At 38.1% G+C, this 21,606-nt stretch overlaps 2 protein-coding genes across 13 annotated transcripts in view; one reads left to right on the top strand and one right to left on the bottom strand.

Moving 5' to 3' along the window:
- Positions 1 to 20,900, bottom strand: part of LOC125240917 (chromosome-associated kinesin KIF4-like) — a 46,774-nt gene extending 25,874 nt beyond the window's left edge. Inside the window, exons 1-7 of one of the 2 annotated variants that reach the window (XM_048149102.1) lie at positions 20,781 to 20,900; positions 13,000 to 13,383; positions 12,313 to 12,414; positions 10,587 to 10,778; positions 9,480 to 9,639; positions 8,267 to 8,478; positions 767 to 929 (exon numbers count right to left, since the gene is read on the bottom strand). In XM_048149102.1, the coding sequence (XP_048005059.1) occupies positions 767 to 929; positions 8,267 to 8,478; positions 9,480 to 9,639; positions 10,587 to 10,778; positions 12,313 to 12,414; positions 13,000 to 13,243 (1,073 nt within the window). In that variant the 5' untranslated portion in view covers positions 13,244 to 13,383; positions 20,781 to 20,900. Of the gene's footprint in view, positions 1 to 766; positions 930 to 8,266; positions 8,479 to 9,479; positions 9,640 to 10,586; positions 10,779 to 12,312; positions 12,415 to 12,999; positions 13,453 to 20,780 lie in introns of those variants that run through there. The other variant, XM_048149101.1, reaches the window with a different exon arrangement.
- Positions 1 to 21,606, top strand: part of LOC125240915 (regulating synaptic membrane exocytosis protein 2) — a 169,244-nt gene that overhangs the window by 40,559 nt on the left and 107,079 nt on the right. The gene's annotated exons all lie outside the window — the stretch shown is intronic.

Here is a 21,606-nt window from a genome sequence, read left to right as displayed (position 1 = left end):
AAGAGGAGTTCGTTGGATATTACAGAAATCAAAAAATTAAGGATCTAATGATGCTGCAGAGAGCCTTGAACGATACAATCAGGAAGCAAACTGACATACATGGCTCCAGATCGCACAGAAGCGTATCGAGTGGCGCATATTGAAGGAGGCCTACATCTGAATAGTAAGGACGAGCTATAGAGAAAGAATTACTTGACGATCTCGGTTGTCTGAGCTTTAGAGTCTTGTTTGATTATCATCAACCTTGTTTTGCTTGTTACATCGCGCTCGGTCGGCATAATGGAGACAAAGAGAGAGAGAGTTACGTAACGATCTCAGCTGCCTTAGCAACCAGATTGATGATAGGCGAGGAGATTCTCAAGTTGTCCGCTGGGCTGACGCACGCCACCATTAGAGTCACAGAGTTCACGACCGCTAATTGAAGCTGCAGGTCGTACAGAGCTGAGTAATGCATATTGAAAGAAGCCTACAGCATAAGACGGGCTAAAGAGAGAAAGAGTTATGTCCAGATTGTAGTCCGCTGGGCTGATGCACGCCACTTTTAGAGCCACAGAGTTCACGGCCGCTAAGTGTAGCCACAGGTCGCACGGAGCTGAGTCGTGCAATGTTGAAGGAAGCCTATACCTTAATAGTGCTCCCACACTGGGCTGTTATAAATCCGGAGCCATCGCGCTGTCCCTGTCACACCATGTTATGTAACATTCATAACAGCCAGTGTGGGAGCACCATAAGATGGGCTAAAGAGAAAGAGAGAGGTAACTCTTACCTGACAATTTCAGCAGCTTTAGCGTCCTGGTTGATGATAGGCTTGTTGCGAATGCGCCGCGCCCGGTCGGCGTATCGCAGCGTGGAGACCGTCTCGTCTAAATTGTAGTCCGCTGGGCTGACGCACGCCACCATTAGTGTTAGAGAGTTGCCGCCGAGACTGTCTGTTGAAACACAAAGAATTTATTGACTTAATTTTTTTTACATATGTTAACTTTCATTTGAGGAAATATCAGTATAAGCAGGGGCGGCTCACTCCGCAATTCTATCGCCGCGCTACAAGTACATGCTGGCGGCCGCGAGTTCGCGGCCTAATCAGGGGTGGCGCGCGTTCTCACGGAACACACGTTCGTACTTTCCATTGTTACTTTACGTCGCAAATACTTTTTTAAGGTTCATATGGGATGTCCGCGTGTGGAATGGCTAATAATGCTTAGTTAAATATAAATAGCCATCATGAATAAAATAGGACAATCTTACACAGACCTACTATTGATTGTCCCATGGAAAAGTTTTGGCTTGCGATGTTGGGACTTAAACAAAAATATATGAATACTGTTTATATACCTATACCTTGTACTTTTGGCACTTGAAAAAAGTGTAAACAAACCGGAGCCGTCAAATTTGACAGATCAAGGGATAGTGAACCTTTTAAGGCCAGAAACCTTTTCCTGTAAAATTTAGCTTAAAACCAATATTTCGTAAGTCATAATTATTCGTTGGTAAAATTCGGGAGAAAAGGGGGAATGGTATTTTATTTTTTACATTTTCCTTCATAATTCTTTTTATTTTCCACTACAATAAAATTATAAAAAACTAGCTTTTACCCGCGGCTTCGCCCGCGTAATAAAAGTATTCTTATTGAAACGTTTACAAAAAATAAGATTTTCATTTGGATCCGTAGGTTTCTTTGTAGGTACATCTGTCCGCGATTATTTCGATTAAGGTAAAGCGGGGCAATTCTCGACTGGAGGGCTATTGTAACTGATCTATTTGCTGTACGGTCCGGTTTTGGCTGACTGTACCTTACACATATTAATATTGTTTTAAAAGAAATTCTTGCAATGATTGTAGAATTGTTACACAGCGACCACAGCGTAGGTGCGAATATGTATGTATTTTACCTATATAAATATTTATACTGGGGAAACTTCATACAACCCACATAGCCAGTATCTCGACGCTATGGTCGGTAGGGTAAAAAGTACTTCCTTGCATTATCGCTTACAATTTTTTCCATTTTGCTTATACTTATTGCAAACGTAAACATATAAAAGGCAAGCAAACAACGATCTTCTTACAGCACATTGAATGTAATAGTTTACGGATGCAGGATACTCGCCGATGCCTACTTACTAATACCTTCCCACTGGGCCACCTGCATTTTACACTGCCTAAATATCGATTGCCGACCGATTATTCCGAGCCCAATCCCTATTCTTATCCCCGTCCCTATCTCTATCTTTGTCCCCGTCCCCGTTCCGTCCCTGTCCCCGTCCCTCCCCTATCCCTATCCCCGTCCCCGTCCCCTATTTTTATCCCTATTTCTATCCCTATCCCTATCCCGATCCCGATCCCGATCCCGATCCCTATCCCCACCCCTACCCCTACCCCTACCCCTACCCCTATCCTTATCCCAATCCCTATCCCTATCCATATCCCTATCCCTATCCCTATCCCTATCCATATCCCTATCCCAATCCCTATCCCTATCCCTATCCCTAACCCTATCCCAATCCCAATGCCTATCCCTAACCCTATCCCTATCCCTATCCCTATCCCAATCCCAATCCCAATTCCAATTCCAATCCCTATCCCTATCCCTAACCCTAACCCTATCCCTATCCCAATCCCAATCCCAATCCCAATCCCAATATGCCTATGCCTATCCCTATCCATATCCCTATCCCTATCCCAATCCCAATCCCAATCCCTATCCCTATCCCTATCCCTATCCCTAACCCTATCCCGTTCCTGTCCCTGTCCCTGTCCCTGACCCTGTCCCTGTCTCTGTCCCTGTCCCTGTCCCTGTCCCCCTGTCCCTGTCCCTGTCCCTGTCCCTGTCCCTGTCCCTGTCCCTGTCCCTGTCCCTGTCCCTGTCCCTGTCCCTGGCCCTGTCCCTGTCCTTGCCCCTGTCAAATTATCATGCTAGGAGGTGAACTTTGAAAAATCCTTTCTTAGTGCTCCTCTAAGGAACTTCCGTGTCAATTTGAAATCTCTTGAACCAGAAGCAAAGATAAAAACTAAAGCTATACTTATGGCTATTTTGGATATTTTAACCCCATTGCACAATAACAGGGGAGAAAATTTCTTTTCCACCTCATTAGATTTAAAAATCGTTGTATTTATCGTGATCAGCGACCCGATAAACCATAAAAACGATACCCATATTGTGTTTTTGACTTTACCCCCTTTGCACCCCTTTAGGGGTCAAATTTTCAAAAAACCTGAAACATGTATTTAGTCATATGTCTTTAGGAATCCTCCTGTGAAGTTTCGAATAAAATAGTCAAACTAATCTTGTTTCCCCATACAAACTTTGAACCCCCATTTCACCCTTTTAAGAGGAGAATTTTGAAAAATCCTTTCTTAGTGCTCCTCTACGCCATATAAGGAACCTATGTGCCAAATTTGAAATCTCTAGGACCAGCGGTTTCGGCTGTGTGTTGATATGTCAATCAGTCAGTCAATATCTTCTTTTATATATTTAAACCCCATTGCACCACAACAGGGGAGAAGGTATTTCACTTCCGCCTCGTTAGATTTTAAAAAACGTTGTATTTATCGTGATCAGCGACCCGATAAACCATAAAAACGATACCCATATTGATTTTTTGACTTTATCACCCCCTTTTCACCCTTTTAGGGGTTAAATTTTCAAAAAACCTGAAACACGTATTCAGTCATATGTCTTAAGGAATCTTCCTGTGAAGTTTCGAATAAAATAGTCAAACTAATCTTGTTTCCCCATACAAACTTTGAACCCCCATTTGACCTCCTTAGGAGGTGAATTTTGGAAAATCCTTTCTTAGTGCTCCTCTACACTATATAAGGAACCTACGTGCCAAATTTGAAATCTCTAGGACCAGCAGTTTCGGCTGTGTGTTGATATGTCAGTCAGTCAGTCAATATCTTCTTTTATATATTTTTTTGATATTTAAACCCCATTGCACCACAACAGGGGAGAAGGTATTTCACTTCCGCCTCGTTAGATTTTAAAAACGTTGTATTTATCGTGATCAGCGACCCGATAAACCATAAAAACGATACCCATATTGATTTTTTGACTTTATCACCCCCTTTTCACCCTTTTAGGGGTTAAATTTTCAAAAAACCTGAAACACGTATTCAGTCATATGTCTTAAGGAATCTTCCTGTGAAGTTTCGAATAAAATAGTCAAACTAATCTTGTTTCCCCATACAAACTTTGAACCCCCGTTTGACCCCCTTAGGAGATGAATTTTGGAAAATCCTTTCTTAGTGCTCCTCTACACTATATAAGGAACCTACGTGCCAAATTTGAAATCTCTAGGACCAGCGGTTTCGGCTGTGCGTTGATATGTCAGTCAGTCAGTCAGTCTTTGCTTTAGCTTCTTCTTTTTGTTTGATATATTTAGATAGTTTTGATTTCCCGGTCCGCCAGAGAACCGATCAGGGACGCTCCGGGCCTTCGGCCCTACGCGGAGCTCGGCCTTCGGCCTTCGCTGGGTTTCGTTTCGAAGCTCCGCGTCGGGCCGTCGGCCCGCCGCGTCGCTTTTTAGACACCTTGATTATCGTTCTGCTTGGGAGCACAGTCTGTACGCAGCTCGACCTGCGGCCTTCGCGTGCTTGGGAACACTCTGCCCGCAGCTCGGCCTGCGGCCTTCGCGTGCTTGGAAGCCTCTCAGGCACGCTCCGGGCCTTCGGCCCTCCGCGTAGTTACTGTGAGAGTTGTAGGTAAGTTGGAGCTGTACGACGGGCCTGCGGCCTGCGGCCTCCGGCCCGTCGTTTCGCTTCTCTAAGACACTTTTACTATTGGGTCGTGTTTAAACTCCAACTTCCCGGTCCGCCGGCGAGCCGATCAGGGACGCTCCGGGCCTTCGGCCCTACGCGGAGCTCGGCCTTCGGCTTTCGCTGGGTTTCGAAGCTCCGCGTCGGGCCTTTGGCCCGCCGCTTCGCTTATTTAGATACTTTTTGTTATTGTTTTCTTGGGAGCACAGTCTGCACGCAGCTCGGCCTGCGGCCTTCGCGTGCTTGGGAGCACTCTGCCCGCAGCTCGGCCTGCGGCCTTCGCGTACTTGGGAGCCTGTCAGACACGCTTCGGGCCTTCGGCCCTCCGCGTAGTTACTGTGGGGATTGTAGGATTTGTAGGGAAGTTGGACCTCCGGCCCGCCGCGTCGCTTTTTAGACACTTTTACTTATATTTTCTTGCTTGGGAGCACTGTCTGTACGCAGCTCGGAACTTGGACCGGAGCGATGACCGTCGGGCTGTAGAACGCTCCCTCAGGCTGGTAGGGAAATTTGACTTTGTCCCCTCTCGCCGCCGTTTTTGACTTTTCCAAAATTTTTTTTTCTCATTTCTATTTTTGGCCCCCGCTCTTACCACGTGCCAAATTTGAACGCGCTCGGACCGAAAAAAAAAAAAAAAAAAGGAATTTCAAAGTCGGCCATTTTGAAATTTTGTAAATGCCATTCGATGGACCTCAGATAACTGTACAACATTAGTTTAAGCACTATTAACCTTTTTCCTACCGTTACGGAGCTATGGGGATTTAAAAAAAACCTCCATACAAACTGGTAGGGAAATTTGACTTTGTCCCCTCTCGCCACCGTTTTTGACTTTTCCAAATTTTTTTTTCTCATTTCTATTTTTGGCCCCCGTTCTTACCACGTGCCAAATTTGAACGCGCTCGGACCGAAAATAAAAAAAAAAAATTTCAAAGTCGGCCATTTTGAAATTTTGTAAATGCCATTCGATGGACCTCAGATAACTGTACAACATTAGTTCAAGCACTATCAACCTTTTCCCTACCGTTACGGAGCTATGGGGATTTAAAAAAAGGACCTCCATACAAATTTCAATTGGCCTTCAAAGGGCGCCATTTTGAATTTTTCAAAATTTTCTTTTTGTTTACTAATCTTGGGGTGGCTGTCTACCCGTGTGCAAAATTTCAGCGCGCTCGGACCATTTTGAAATTTTTCAAAAAAAAAAGTCGGCCATTTTGAATTTTTTTTAACGCCATTCGATGGACCTCGGGTGACTGTATAACATTTGTTTGAGCACTTTTCACTTCCTTGTACCGTTACGGAGCCATGGCGATTAAAAAAAAAACCTCCATGCAAATTTCAATTGGCCCTCAAAGGCCGCCATTTTGAATTTTTCAAAATTTTCTTTTTGAATATAAATCTTGGGGCGACCTTCCACCCGTGTGCCAAATCTCAGCGCGCTAGGACCATTTTGAAATTTTTCAAAAAAAAAAAGTCGGCCATTTTGAATTTTTTTTAATGCAACTTTTTTCTACTCGGATACCTGTATGACATTTGGTCGAGCACCCCCCGGCTATCTCTTACGGTTTAAAAGTTGCCATACAAAATAAAAGTGGCCAGTTTTCCCACATTTGTAGCATTTTTCAATTTTTTTCTATTTCATTCGAATCAAGATCTCTACGACAAACTTGAAAAATCGTCAAAAAAAAAAAGTCGGCCATTTTGAAAAAAAAATGGCGGCGTCAAAAACTGCCCAGGGTCCTCTATGACATTTGGTCGAACACTCCCGGCTAACTCCAGCCGTTTGGCCAGGCCGTCCAACATTTTTTTACCCGGAACCGGTAGACCGACGGTCTGATCTATCCGGGGTCGCAGGACCAAACTCTATACGACCACACCAAACACTGCCACCCGCAAAAACCCCCTCTGCCTATTTTTTGAAAAATGTCAGTCGGGTTGTAGCTTTATATTATATAGATATGTACAATTTGAGCTCTTTCTAACGATACCCCACTTGACCTAGTAACTTGACATTTACAGTTTGCCCCCCTTCCATTTTGGCCATTTTCTATAATTAATATAATTAATAGTTTCAGCTTGTAGAGGTTTAAAATGTTCATAACTGTTCCAAATTTCAAATCGATAGCGTAAGTAGTTCTCAAGATACTTAGAAATGTGACAGACATACAGACGGACAGAGCGTCGCCATAAGAGTTCCTTTTGTACCTTTTTGGTACGGAACCCTAAAAAACATAAATATAACAATCATCAACACAAATATCGAACTCGGAACAGATGATGATGATGATGATTGATAACAAGCAATGGCAAATGTCAGACAGATAAAATTAAAAATCGCGTAAGGTGAACCTTTATATTTTAGTAGAGTTAGTGCGTTTTCACATTATCCGATCCGATATCGGATGTAGGACCGATATCCCATACATTACAGGCGCCATCTTGGATTTTTCCATCGAAATCCTTCCGACATCCGATATCGGATCGGATAATGTGAAACCGGAGTTACACCCAGATTAAAATGCAACCATGAGTTTTAAACCTCTGCAATATTAGGTACTTTTTGGTTGATGATTCCCTGAAGAAAATAATAATATTCATTAAATGTAATGACGATATGTTTGTATTCGTGAAGGTGTATACGTTTCGTCAAATTAAACGAAATTACATATTAGTGGAATGAAATAGAAAATAGTAGTGAGTTCAATTATTTTTAAATAGAGAAAAAATATCAGGAACCAAACGTTACCTAATAAACAACCCTCAAATTTGACAGCTCAGGTTTGTTTACACTTTTTTCAAGTGCCAAAAGTACAAGGTATAGAGAGTACCCAAAACTTGACTATAATAGTATTACATTTTATCTGAGTATTAATTCCTTTTAATCCATAGGCAACCCTATCGTCCGACGCTGCGCACGTGCGGCTCGTTTCTTTGTTAGAATTTTGTAGGCATTTAAAAAGGCGGCATTTTGTGAACATCAAAACACTTGTACTATTATATATTTTGTGGTATAAGGCACTGGTTCCACCAAAAGCGATGCGATGATAGCGCGGGCGAGTTATAGTTATAATAGTAAAAATTGTTTGCTATCTCTTTTATTTGCACGGGAGCGACTATCTTTTGTTCGTTTTTATAGCCGATACCTCATAGCTTACTAGCTTTTGGCAGGACCAGTGCCTAAGGTCAGTTAGAAAGAGTCGGCATGTCAGTACTGCGCATGAGACACCTAGGAATTTACAAGCAGGTAACGCTACCTAATACTCGCATTGCTAACGACTTGGTAGGTATTTGAAATTATGCAAAACTAACATTCAGAAACTGCCTGCATTCTTTCAAGATTGTTGTATTAAAAAAAATCTGGTCAGCTTGCTATCCCTATAACTAATATAGCTCCTGTTGGTCTTATCCCCAAGAGCTAAGATCACATTGCCACTAGCCAGAAGGCCCTGGTTTATTTTGGCATCTGAATACATGGCTAAAATAAATATCATGTAACCCTAATAATTTCACTTACCCTGCAGTAACCTGGTCAGCTTGCTATCCCTATAACTAATATAGCTCCTGTTGGTGCCATCCCCAAGAGCTGAGATCACATTGCCAAGAGCCAGAAGGCCCTGGTTAATTTTGACGCCTTCCTTTAGTCGCTCACCGCTGGCTTTCGTCTTTTTGATGCGCTCTGAACCGGCCAGATCGACTAGGTGGAACTTTGATGTGGTAGCCAGGTTTCTGAGGAAAAAAATATTGCTTTATTATTTCTAATTTTCTAAAAAATAATATTAAACGACGAATCTTTAGGACTGTGCACACCAGCGGGAGTAGCAAACTAGTTGGATAAACTTTATCGCATTGGTGCATCCCTATCGCACTTACAAATAGTGCGTAAAGGACGGCCCGACATTATGTCATTTATCACGCGACCGTGCTTGCCTTCCAGGTGAGTTTAGACTTGCATGTGCGAGTAGTAATATACAGATCCTCATGTGAGAAGGCACACCTCTTGCGTGACATGTGCATGCGCGACTCGAACATTTTAGTGCATGCGTGCTTGGTTAAACACACAATTTACAAAAGTATGCAATATTGAGTAGTAGAGCCTAAAATAATGATAATGCGACCAACAACTTTTCAGAAGACAGTGATGTTTTGAGCTTGACTTATAAAAAAAACCGGCCAAGAGCGTGTCGGGCCACGCTCAGTGTAGGGTTCCGTAGTTTTCCGTATTTTTCTCAAAAACTACTGAACTTATTAAGTTCAAAACAATTTTCCTAGAAAGTGTTTATAAAGTTCTACTTTTGTGATTTTTTTTATATTTTTTAAACATATGGTTCAAAAGTTAGAGGGGGGGGAGACGCACTTTTTTTTCCTTTAGGAGCGATTATTTCCGAAAATATTAATATTATCAAAAAACGATCTTAGTAAACCCTTATTCATTTTTAAATACCTATCCAACAATATATCACACGTTGGGTTTGAAATGAAAAAAAATATCAGCCCCCACTTTACATGTAGGGGGGGTACCCTAATAAAACATTTTTTTCCATTTTTTATTTTTGCACTTTGTTAGCGTGATTGATATACATATTGGTACCAAATTTCAGCTTTCTAGTGCTAACGGTTAGTGAGATTATCCGCGGACGGACGGACGGACGGACAGACAGACATGGCGAAACTATAAGGGTTCCTAGTTGACTACGTAACCCTAAAAAAAGTACAAAATGTTAACTTACTTGTCAGTCCGACTCTGTTTAGAGATGATAATGGTGAAGACAGCATGACTCCGGCTAGAAGCTTGGTTCATGGCAGTGGAGCCTGTCACTCTGCCAGAGGAACCCTGTTCCAGTACCATCATTGTCTCCATAGTTGATGTCACGGTCAGTTCCGTTATGCCTAAAAGTAAAATTTGTGTTAATCTTAATAATTGCGTGTTCGAATAATTCGTGTGCCTATGCCTATCCTACCTTCAATTCGAGGATTTTCAGTGGTATGGTAACTCAGCAAAGACGGTCTTAGCCATTACTTCGCCAGATGTGCATGCGTAGCCAAAATGCCAAACATTTATACTCAGTTTTGGAAACAAAACTCAACTGTCACTGTTTCACTAATATGTGAGTGAGACATAGTGTTCAGAAAGTGATTGTCACGTTGGCTAGGCACTCTGGACAGACACCAATTTACGAGTACAAGGTGCCTAGGATCTGCCAGATAAAACTGATCCAAAGAATCAGTATGGCCTAGAGATGGGCCGAATATGGACTTTGCCAAATACGAATATTCGGCCGAACATTCGGTTCAGCTCTTACCGAACCGAACATGCGGCCAATATTCGATTACGCCATATTTTTAAAGAGGAAGTTCATTAAAACTATTAAATGATTGATAATGGTTACATATGTTACTACAACCTTGCTACAACTATGTTTTTATGATTTAGTGGATAACTAAAACATAATTAAAACAACTCTGAACTCTTCTCAACTCTTAAAATGCGGTTTTTTTAACTTTTTTACAAAACAATTGTATTTATATTTTGACATTTTTGACGCATAGGTTTCTCTCTTTTTAGCAGTTCCTTGAAAAGCTACTAAAATAGGAGCTTATTATCCAATGGAAAACGTAAGATCTTCATTAGTTATTTAATTTGTTTATTCGGTAAATATTCGGCAATGCAACCGAATTATTCGGCTGAATACGAACATTGAAAAACTTGCCGAATATGCCGAATACCGAATTTTTGGCCCATCTCAAGTATGGCCACTATATTTTGTAACGCTATCTTTCTAAATCAAATGCCTTATTGTTTGTTGTATTTATTTATCTAGATTTTCATTACAAACCTGGCAGAATAACTCCCTTATTGGTGTCCTCCCTAATTTCAATGATAGAATGCCCTCTCTCTTTTCCCGAGAGGAGATCGTAGCACTGCTCCTGATACAGTTCCATGAAGGAAACATTCACTTTGAAGATGAACTTGTCCTCATGGGTCTCTATGAAGTCAAATATGTCTGCTACTGCTTGAGGAATTGCACCTGTCGAAAAATGATGTTTTAGTTACATAGGGTTTGCGTCCATTACATAGGGCATAGGGTTTGCGTCCTATAATTTTTATAGGTACAAAACTATTCCTGAGACCAGAAGATACCGGGCGTATAAGCATGGTCGCGCGAAATGATAAAACATCAGACTGTCCCTATCACACTTACAAATAGTGGGGACGGCCTGATGTTTTATCATTATCGCGCGACCCTGCTTGCCTGCCAGATCTTGGTATCACTACTCAGAATTTAACTTAAATTGTAATTAATAATTAATCATATTGTAGAACTCACAAAAAAACCCATCTGAGGGCTCCAAATGAAGTATAAATAAATGTTGTGTGGGATTTTTTTAACAGCTCTATCACAAAAGCCTTAGGAACCTACCTCTTCCTTAAATTATGCTTGTGTTCAGAGTACTAAAAGACATATTAACAATATATACGAGGTGCGGTCCAAAAGTTTACGGCCTAACAAAGAAAGGGCTTACATATCTTTACAATTTTATTTTTATTTTTTAATATAGTTTTCCTCTGTCACAAAGCACTTTTCAAATCTCTTTAAAAGCTTCTCCATCACCTAATAAAAATAATAAAGATTTTTATCCTCAAAATCGGCCTAAACCGCACGGGTCACTTCGTCAACCGAAGATTTTTTTTTTCTACTTCAGTCTACCTAAAGTTTTTAGAACAAATAATAATCACTTGGGGTCACGTTTCGAATATAAGGTAGGTGCCGAATTTTTTTTAAGACACATTTTGTCATAGCAACCTTGTAAAATGAAGCAGCGTGAACGGGGAAATTGTTGCGGAGATGCCTTTGTGCCTCTGCTAAGTTTTTAAAGACTATTCTGCATAATCTGCTATCGTAACTGGACAATAAATATTGCGTAGTACCTGCTATTTACCGTAGTCTACCCTTTTTTTATTTAAATCGTTAGAATTTCGTGACAACCCTAGAATACCGTAGCCTTTATCTTTTTTCGTGCATTTTGTGACCGAGGTTGTTCTAGGCGCCTTTTCACCATGACGTTGTCACTCCATTAATTTTCTTTTGTATAGAGTATCGTCTTACATAACCATGGTTTCATCTACAGTAGCAATTGCATTCATAAAACTCGCTACGCGGTGTCTATGCTGGTCTCAAGTTTCATGAACTCACGGTTTTTCACTCATCTCGCTGTAAGCACGATAAAAGTTTGGGCACTAACCTAGAACTAAACACCGTAAAAAAAGCCTACAGCCAACAGACACCTAAAGAAACTATACACCAAAAAAGTGGAATAAATGACGAACACAATGATATCCATACTTTTTTTAAACTCTTCCGCCATATTTGTCGGGCCGGAGACATTTGGACTGCACCTCGTACATAGAAACAAATAATTTTGATGAGTAAGCCAATTTATAATAAAAAAAATATACACAGCAGCTTTGGCTTCAGCTTTGTTACCAGGATTCAAACCTTGGACTAGCTGCTATACCTGCACTACTGATTAGGCAAAAAAAACAGTAGTAAGACTACATACCTAGTTTAGTATAATCTCCACCAGAGCCCGAATAATTTGTGCCCATTGTGTAAGTTTTCCCTGACCCTGTCTGTCCGTAAGCCAAAATAGTGACATTGTAACCTGGAACAAAAATTAATTTGTTTTAATATATTATGATATTATAAGCGTATTATATGCTTTTCACTCTCGCACGTTAATTGTCAAAGAACTCCTATTTTTAACAATCTTCAAAAAAAGTGCCATGATCTCCACTATCAGGCGGTCCAGCCTGGGAACCAAACCATAAACTACCAGATAGTAGTGTTTTTGGTACTTACAATAAGGCCTTGTTTGTTGTGTGAGGTTACAACACATGCAAACTGATTATTTATAAATGACAAGCTCCTAAGCTTAGAGTAATCCATACTAATATTATAAATGGGAAAGTGTCTGTGTCTGTTTGTTTTCCGTTTTTCGCGGCAAAACAGAGCGACGAATTGACGTGATTTTTTAGTTGGAGATAGTTGAAGGGATGGAGAGTGACATAGGCTACTTTTCATATCTTTCTAACATGAGCGAAGCCACAGGCAAAAGCTAGTATATTATGAACAACAATTCTAAGATACTAATAACTCTACATTATAAAAGAATTATTACATACGCACATATGCTAAACATCTCATCCAATCAGCTAATAATGTAGGTACAAAAAAATATAATGATTACCTTGAAACAGCTTCCCAATAAGTCCTTTTACAGCTGTATCATAAAACTCTTGTTGTGTTATGTGTTGTGGGAAAACATAATTGTATGTAAACGCCAGGTCCTTGATCTGAACTTGGTTTTGGCCGGGCACAGCTTCTATACATTCTTCACAGCCCCTGTCAGTCTCCTGCTGCATCAGAGGCCTAATACGAAGGGCCACCTGGACCGTATCTATCGTCCCTTTGCTATTTTCTCTGTCAACCATGTTGACTTCGGTTCAGATTGTCGAACAAACCAAGTTATACCGCAAATGCGGTCATGGATGGTCAGAAATCCTTTGTTGGTATGTCAATGTTTATAACTGGACAGCTTCTGCCAGTTGAGTATTTTATGCCAATTATAAGGCTGTAAAAAGGTCGAAGTAAACAAGATTAATGAAATTCGCTTTGCTGACAAATAAAAATAGGTGTTCAATTCAATTCAAAATATCTTTTCCCCTCACTAGCTCGGAAACACGTGTTTTGTCCTTTAATATCAGCGGGTAAAAACGCATTTTATCCACTAGTGCGTAAAGTAATTTGACCTTGAATAAAGTCAAATTAACTGCTTTAAAATTGATAAAAGTAGGTGAATCTACTAATAAAGACGATTTACCACCTGTGGAACTACTGGAAGCAGTGATAAACGCATTTTTTGCGTTGTAGTTTCCTCGCTATAGTGAGGGGAAAAGTTTTGTGTTGCACTCGGGTGCAAATGTATTTTACTTCTCGTGTGTTGAAAAACTCGGCAAGTTCAGGATTCTATTCTCGAACCACTCGCTTCGCTCGTGGTTCAACTATAGAATCCTTTCACTTGCTCGTTTTTCAATTCCACACTCGGCGTTAAAATACAACTTTGCCCCCTTGTATAACAAATAACTATTATTCATGTAGGCCTAGTTACAAGCTCTTATGAATAGTTCATTACATATATGTTATGATCTTAATCTAACCTAATTATCAGAGCAATTTATTGTTGTAATTATTGTTCATAATAATATTGAGTCTATAATATACAATTTCATATAAAAATAATCGTTAAACAAAAAATATATAATTAGGTATATGTATATATAAAAATACATGTCTAGAATATTTCTAGGAAAAATCCAATGTCCAAAAGAATACAATATTAATTTCATCAACAATAATAATAATAAAAAACGTAAAAATAAGAAACCATTTCGAATAACAATTAATCCCACGTTGTTTTATCATTCATGTAGTCTTGTGTTGTATAATAAGCTTTGGAAATGAGTACACGCTTTACATGATTCTTAAATTTATTAATTGACAAGTCAGTAATATGATTCGGAAGTTTATTATAAAATCGAACACAATTACCCATGAATGATTTTTTAATTTTACAGAGCCGTGTGAAGGGCACCGCGAGTTTATGTTTATTTCTAGTATTTATATTATGTACATCACAGTTTTTCTTAAAATTACAAATGTTTTTATGTACATACATAATATTCTCATAAATATATTGACAATGCACTGTCATTATATTAATGTCCTTAAACTTATCTCTAAGCGAGTCTCTATGGTTCATTTTATATATTGCTCGAATAGCCCTCTTCTGCAGAATAAATATGGTATTTATCTCTGAAGCACTGCCCCAAAGTAAAATACCATATGACATAATGCTGTGAAAGTAACTAAAATAAACTAATCGAGCTGTTTTCACGTCTGTTAACTGACGGATCTTGCTCACTGCAAAAACTGCAGAACTAAGTCTATTCGAGAGGTTAACAATATGGGGACCCCACTGAAGTTTAGAATCTAAGGTTATACCAAGAAAAACTGTACTATCTACCAGTTCCAATTCCTCATCCTTCACAACGACACTTGTTTGCTCATTCCTTACGTTACTATTAGTGACAAACTTAATACATTTAGTCTTTTTTACATTTAATAATAAATTATTAACATTGAACCAGTTCACTACTTTAGAGATAGCATTGTTTACATCACTGTGAGCTTGTTGCTGTCGTTTGAGTTTGAAAATAAGTGAGGTGTCGTCTGCAAACAATACTATATCATGGTGGGTCTTTACAAGGAATGGCAAGTCATTTATGTAGATAAGGAACAGGAAAGGCCCCAATATTGATCCCTGTGGTACACCCATAGAGACCAATGACCCAGTTGATCTCTGTCCATTGACATCTACCCTTTGTATTCTACCATTTAAGTAGGACTTGAGTAAATTTAGTGCTGATCCTCTGACTCTATAATAATGTAGTTTCCTGATCAATGTTTCATGACAAACACAGTCGAAGGCCTTAGATAAATCACAAAAGATACCTAAAGCATCTTGTGACTCCTCCCAGGCATCGAAAATATGCTTAATTAGCTCAACACCAGCATCGGTTGTCGAGCGACCCCGTGTGAAGCCAAATTGCTTATTATGCATTAAATTATTAACGTTAAAATGTCGTACTAATTGAGAAAGAACTAATTTTTCAAATATTTTACTGAAAGTTGGCAGCACAGATATTGGTCTAAAGTTAGTGGGGTCAGAGTGGCTGCCGGATTTAAATAAAGGAGTTATTTTGCTATGTTTCATTAGATCAGGAAACTCGCCACAGTCAACACTGTTGTTGAATATAATTGCTAAGTCAGGCGCTACAATCTCAACTAAGGATTTTACGGCATGGACGGAGACCCCCCAGAGGTCACTAGTTTTTTTGACATTAATTGATTTAAATGCCTTTACTATATCTGAGGTACAAACATGTTCAAAATAAAGGTCTCTACAACACCCAGGAACGTTTTCCTCTAATAATGTGACGGCAGATAAGGGTGATGAATTTAAATCCTTAGTTGTGAATGCTGGTATCTCGGTGAAAAATTTTTCGAACTCTGTTGCTACTTCGAAATTGGAATCTATAATTTTGTTATCAATATTCAGTTTAATATCTTTTACTGCGTGTTTCGAGCGACCAGTTTCCACATTAATTACTTTCCACGTTGCTTTAATAATGTCAGAGCTATTTTTTATTTTATTACTAAGATAATTTCGCTTAGCGATATGACAATCTATCTTGAACTTCTTCGAATATTGCTTAACATGTTCTTTAAATTCATCACTCGTATTAAACCGCCGTTCTTCATACAAGGCATACAATGCACGTCTTCGTTGATGTAACTCTGCAGTAGCCCACTCACTAAAAACTGATGCACCACTAACTACGACCGATTTTGAAGTAAATATTGCATTATAATGTTGCAGAAAAGTGTGAAAGAATGAATTATACATACTATTAGGACTCATATCGGAAGACAGGGAGGGTAGCGCCTGAACCAAACTTTGCTTCATTCGTTCCACGCGGTCGGAGGTTACTGGTTATTTACTTTGATTAAAGTAAAATAGCGGAAGATACGGCACGTCAATACTAATTGTCAGCTAATAAATGGCACTACACACTACTACATACAAGAAGACCCACACAGCTATGTAAATTTACGCTATTGAACGACAGAGACACACCGATTTATTACGACGGAAGTGCGAACGAGACAAACGCGCGCATCGAGATGAGCCTCTTTTCAAGTGTCATGTCAAAGCTCTTTAATAAAGATTTAAAAAAAAATGAATCAAGAAGCGTCAGCAGACAAATTGGAGTATAAGAATTATGCAACATATTTTTTATGAAAACAAAATAAATTACTTATTATTTATTACTTTACTATTTTGCACTGTGTGGAGCGATGTTTGGTTTGGTGTAAGTAGGGTTACCAAAAAAAAACATAATTATGAGTATATTTTTTTATATTTATTACGTCTTATTTTTAAACTAAATTATGAACTTATTAACCAAAATTTAGATGAGGCACTTTTTGCCACAACTGTCAACAATATCTTATTTGATACAGACATTAGAAAAAAGCGCGTGGAGTTCCTCCGCGCGAAAAAAGTGAAACTTCGTAAAATTGAAATGAAAATATAAGAGCTTGATGACATGTATCTCACATTTTGTTGCAAAAAATACGGTTTTTTCTGGCTTAAAAAAAAACATGAAAAAAAAAACCTGTTTTTTTTTCTGGAGTATGTTTTTTTCTAAAGTACGAAATCTTAAAATTTGCAAAGCAGTTAATTAAACGAATTTAATCAAATAACTTAAAGTTCTGGTCTTATAAAAGTAACATTTACGAAATCTGTAGTTGGTAGTTATCACTATTTACTGTTGGCAATACGACTGCCTCTCCACGCTGCACGTAGCATCGGGGATTCCCCAATAAACGTTTGTATACTGAATGTTAATCGTATTAAAATGTACGTTATTGTTATTGAAACACGTTACAATACAAGTCACGAAAAACCGTTATTATCGAATTATTTGTTCATGTGAAAAAAAAAACATCTTTAGAAAAAAAAAACCATGGTACTCGGTTTCTTTTTTCATAATTCTGAAAAAAACAAAACATTTGTTTTTTTTTTCTATTTGCAACCCTAATATCACTCACAACATACTATTACTTTTTGAAAATATGAAGTGGCAGAAATTGATGGAACTAAAATTGTGACCTCATATTTTTTCTTTAAGACAAACTTTATTAAAATTGCTTACGATAGGGTACTTTCCTATACTTAGAATAATACTTATTTACAAAACTTTTCCCCTCACTATAGCGAGAAAAGTCGAGGCGTCCAGTCTGGCTCTTGTCGTTGTTTACGCACTACAATAATAAGCCTTTTGTGTCTGACAAGTTCATCTCCAGGAAAACTAGAAAACAAATAAACATATTTGGTGCGAGTGAATTAAAAAAAATCTTGTTGATAAGGCAAGCATTTTTGCAACAAACTTTAGTTGATCATTATTTTATTATTTGTAAATAAAAATAACAAAATAGTGTACTACTAAAGTTTGTTGCAAAAATGAGGTCAAATATCATTTAACAAAAAATTATATAATCAATCAACAATCAATACCAGGTAAAAGTTTTATTATATAAATTATTTATTGTGATCAACATTTTATGCTGACGCTACCGCGAATGCAAATCTCAAAAGGCAATCTTTGAGCGTCATTAATTTATCATGTGTATTTGGTCGCACGTCAATGAAACTTATATTTCTATCCCGCTCTGCAAAATGGCCGTCAAAACAAAGACTGAATTTATAAATTATCTTACAAAATAAAATTTTTCATGTACTTACGAGTGAATAGTGATTCCATGCGATTTGTTTTTCGTTTTATAATGGTTTGTGCAACGCATAAAAGCACACGAAAGCATTTTGGTTACGTTTTACCCATAAGAAATAATTTATAATTTCCTCACGTCACACGTCTCACGACATCCGATGCGCACGCAGTGCCCATTGCAACTGAAGGCAATCAAGCGACGGGAGCTTGATTTTTGAGGGCCACATTTGAGTGGCGCGTCACGGGAGCTTTTTTTGAGGGCCACATTTGAGTGGCGCGTCACCTATCTTCCGCTATTTTACTTTAATCAAAGTTTGCCACCTGGTGATTATTAAATTGAGGCATTAATTCATTGTTTTTTAACCAGTGTTCAGTAATACATAAAATGTCTACATAAAATTCGTTCATGAATAGTTCAATTTGTAAATCTTTTCCTCTAATACATTGAATATTTTGATGCACCAGGTGGATATACTTTCCTTGCTCACAGTATTGATTCTTATAGTTACTTAAAATTAAATTGCCAGAGACAGAATCTTTTGTCTTAGAAGCTAGTTTAAATCATTGGTTATGACTGGAACCAATTCCAAGTTCATACTTTGCTGCTCAATAGGAGCAGAGTTGTCTGCCAAATTCTTGGCAGAAATGTCAAATAAATAGGATAGCGATAAAGCTATTTGTCTTTTATAATAATTTGAAAGGTAACATTTACCTTTAGTCAAAAACACCATAGGCATATGGTATTTACTAACAAATTTGTTAGTGTCAATTATGCTAACCTTACTACTATATGTACAAAGATTATATAAAGCTACATTCAACTTATGTCTAGTGTTATTTTCTTTTTTTTCTGCCTCTGACATCTGGTTACAATAGGGAATGTAAAGAAAATAATTTCATGCACTGCCAATGAGTTTAATTGTTCATAATATTTTACTAAATTATTTTTGTTTACATTACCCCTATTCCCCATAAAGATAAGCAGTGTTGTCTTACAATTGATATTACTGTCATTTAAAATTTGTTTAATGATATTTTCAAAGCTGCTATGAGGCAGACAGTTATTGATTGTACTAAGTCCCTTTAAGTAAAAATTTAAAAATGAGCTCATATTGCTCCCAATCTCATCACAGTACATAATAACATTAGGTTTAGGTGTGCTTTGTTGTGAAGTGTGGAAGGGGCCATTATCATTCATTTGCCCCTGCGGTAAACTGTCACACAGGCTTGGGTCAAGCGCACTGGTCGACAAATCTCCAGTCACTTGCTTACATGCACATGCCTGGGCATTTGTCAACGACTCAAACCGCTCTGAATTATGCTTAATCTGGGATATTAAATCATCCATGGCTAAAGAATATTCACTAATAACTTTTTTTGAACTCTCATTTATCACATCTAAAGATTTTATTGAATCCTCTAGGCTTTGAATTTTTAACTTTAATGCCTGTGTGTCAGTTTCATACTGTAATCTACTGTGTTCTAACTGAGCTGTATACAAATCTAACTTATCTACTAAACTTATATTAACTTTACAAAATCTCAATTTTTTAAAAACAATTTATTAATTTTTGACATCTTTTGATTTTTTTTTATCAGTTTATTTAATTTTATATACTTCTTTAGTTTGTTTCCGCTGCAATTTACTAACCTTGGTGTAGTGGCATCATTGGTTAAATCTGTAGTTACTGAAGGGTTTTCAATTGCTGCGGTAACCAACTGAGATGCAGGCCGGACCAGTTCCTCGAACAAGGTCTGAGTGTGTGCCGCAGCTGCTTGGTTTTGGGCCTCCCGTAGCTCGTAGATGTGTTCGTGGGCGTCGTGCAGTGCTCTCTCCAATGAGTCGATGTCTTTCAGGGCCTGTTCATATGCAGCATTACACTCCATAAACCTGTCAACCGTCTCCTGAAGCCGGGCCCGCTCCGAGTTTACATTATTAAAATCACTCTCTAGTGTACACAGTTCCTTTTTTAACTTATCGTTTTTATCAATTACCAATAATAGCTCCTTCTCACTGTCTTCTCTTTCACTGAGCAATTGAGCACTAAACTCCTTGGATTGTTTAAATTCCAGCAAGGTAAGTTGGAGCTTATCACACTTCTCAGGCTCCTGCTGGAGAGCCGCTGCTGCAGCGGCGGCAGCTGCTCTGCGTGTTTGCATTGTAAATGGGTTTTTAAAAGAATTAAACACAAAACAAAGCAAGGAATTGCCTACTCAAGCTCAGCGGTTACTTACATGAAATAGTGACGTTTCACTATGCCTACATTTGTTCTAGCCTTGTACAATGATTAACACTGAAAAAGAAACACAATCGGTACTAACTAGTGATAATAAGACTCGAGAAAGTGTACAAAGGCGAACAGATATTTCAAATTTATAACCTATAACGGCTACAAACCTGAGACTACCTACTTATATTTATACAAAACTTAATGTTAAATATACTAATTTCACACTTTAAATACTAATGAATACTTAAAATATGCTTAAAAAATAATATTAATATTTCAAAGGGACCTAGCAAAATCGTGTTTTCGTAAAAAGGTTACACTAATGAGTATGGATATGAAAAGAAAGGTTTAATAAGTAGAATATTAGGTCCAAGTATACTTACCCTACTTTAACTTAATAATAGCTCGTTTTAAAAACAAAAAACACTATTTCTACGCACCATATCCCATCAGAACATTTACAATTTTCAAATTCAGAGGCACAACGGTTGGGCTGATTAGAGTTACTTTAGATCAAATCAAACCGACGTCATTTTTGAATCATTATGTTGCCATATTAGTCCTGCGGCGCTGGCTATATTTTGGGCCCTAAGTTAAAAAAATATTAAAGTCGATTTTGTTTTCGTTTATAAATACATTGATAACATATAAATTTAACATTTCGTTTTGGGTCACATTCCTAAGGTGCTTTTTTAGTAATTTGGTAATTTGTGGTTATAATTTTTAATTTGACCTAATGTGGTAAAAAAAATATTCGAGAGAAAAAATGTAACTGTATTGCATTTAGAATGATATTTTTAGCGTGTATACGTAGTTTGAGTCAATTTACTCGAGTGCTATATGACAATTTGTCATACCTAGCGAAACAGACACAAAAAAATATTCATGTTAAAAAAAATAAGAAACGTCGCATTGCCTCCTTTTAAATATATCAATAAACTGAAATTGTGTTTTCCTACTCCAGTGCTTGATAAAATTTGCGATAATTTAGCAAAAATAGGTTTTTACCATTCCAAAAAAATATTAAAGTTACTAGAGTTCTTATCTTATTAACTAAAAAGACAAGATAAATAAGATACGTGAATTTGGGTAAGTTTAATAGAATGCTTCGAAAAATAATACCGTATTAATATTTGCGTTCAATCTAGTCAAGCGAGCGCAGTGACGCAGGTAGTGTAGGTATTATGATACCGACCGCGCGGCCGTGGC

Source organism: Leguminivora glycinivorella, chromosome Z (assembly GCF_023078275.1).
Source record: "Leguminivora glycinivorella isolate SPB_JAAS2020 chromosome Z, LegGlyc_1.1, whole genome shotgun sequence".
NCBI classification, from domain to species: Eukaryota; Metazoa; Arthropoda; class Insecta; order Lepidoptera; family Tortricidae; genus Leguminivora; species Leguminivora glycinivorella.
This window is presented reverse-complemented; position numbering and strand designations above follow the sequence as displayed.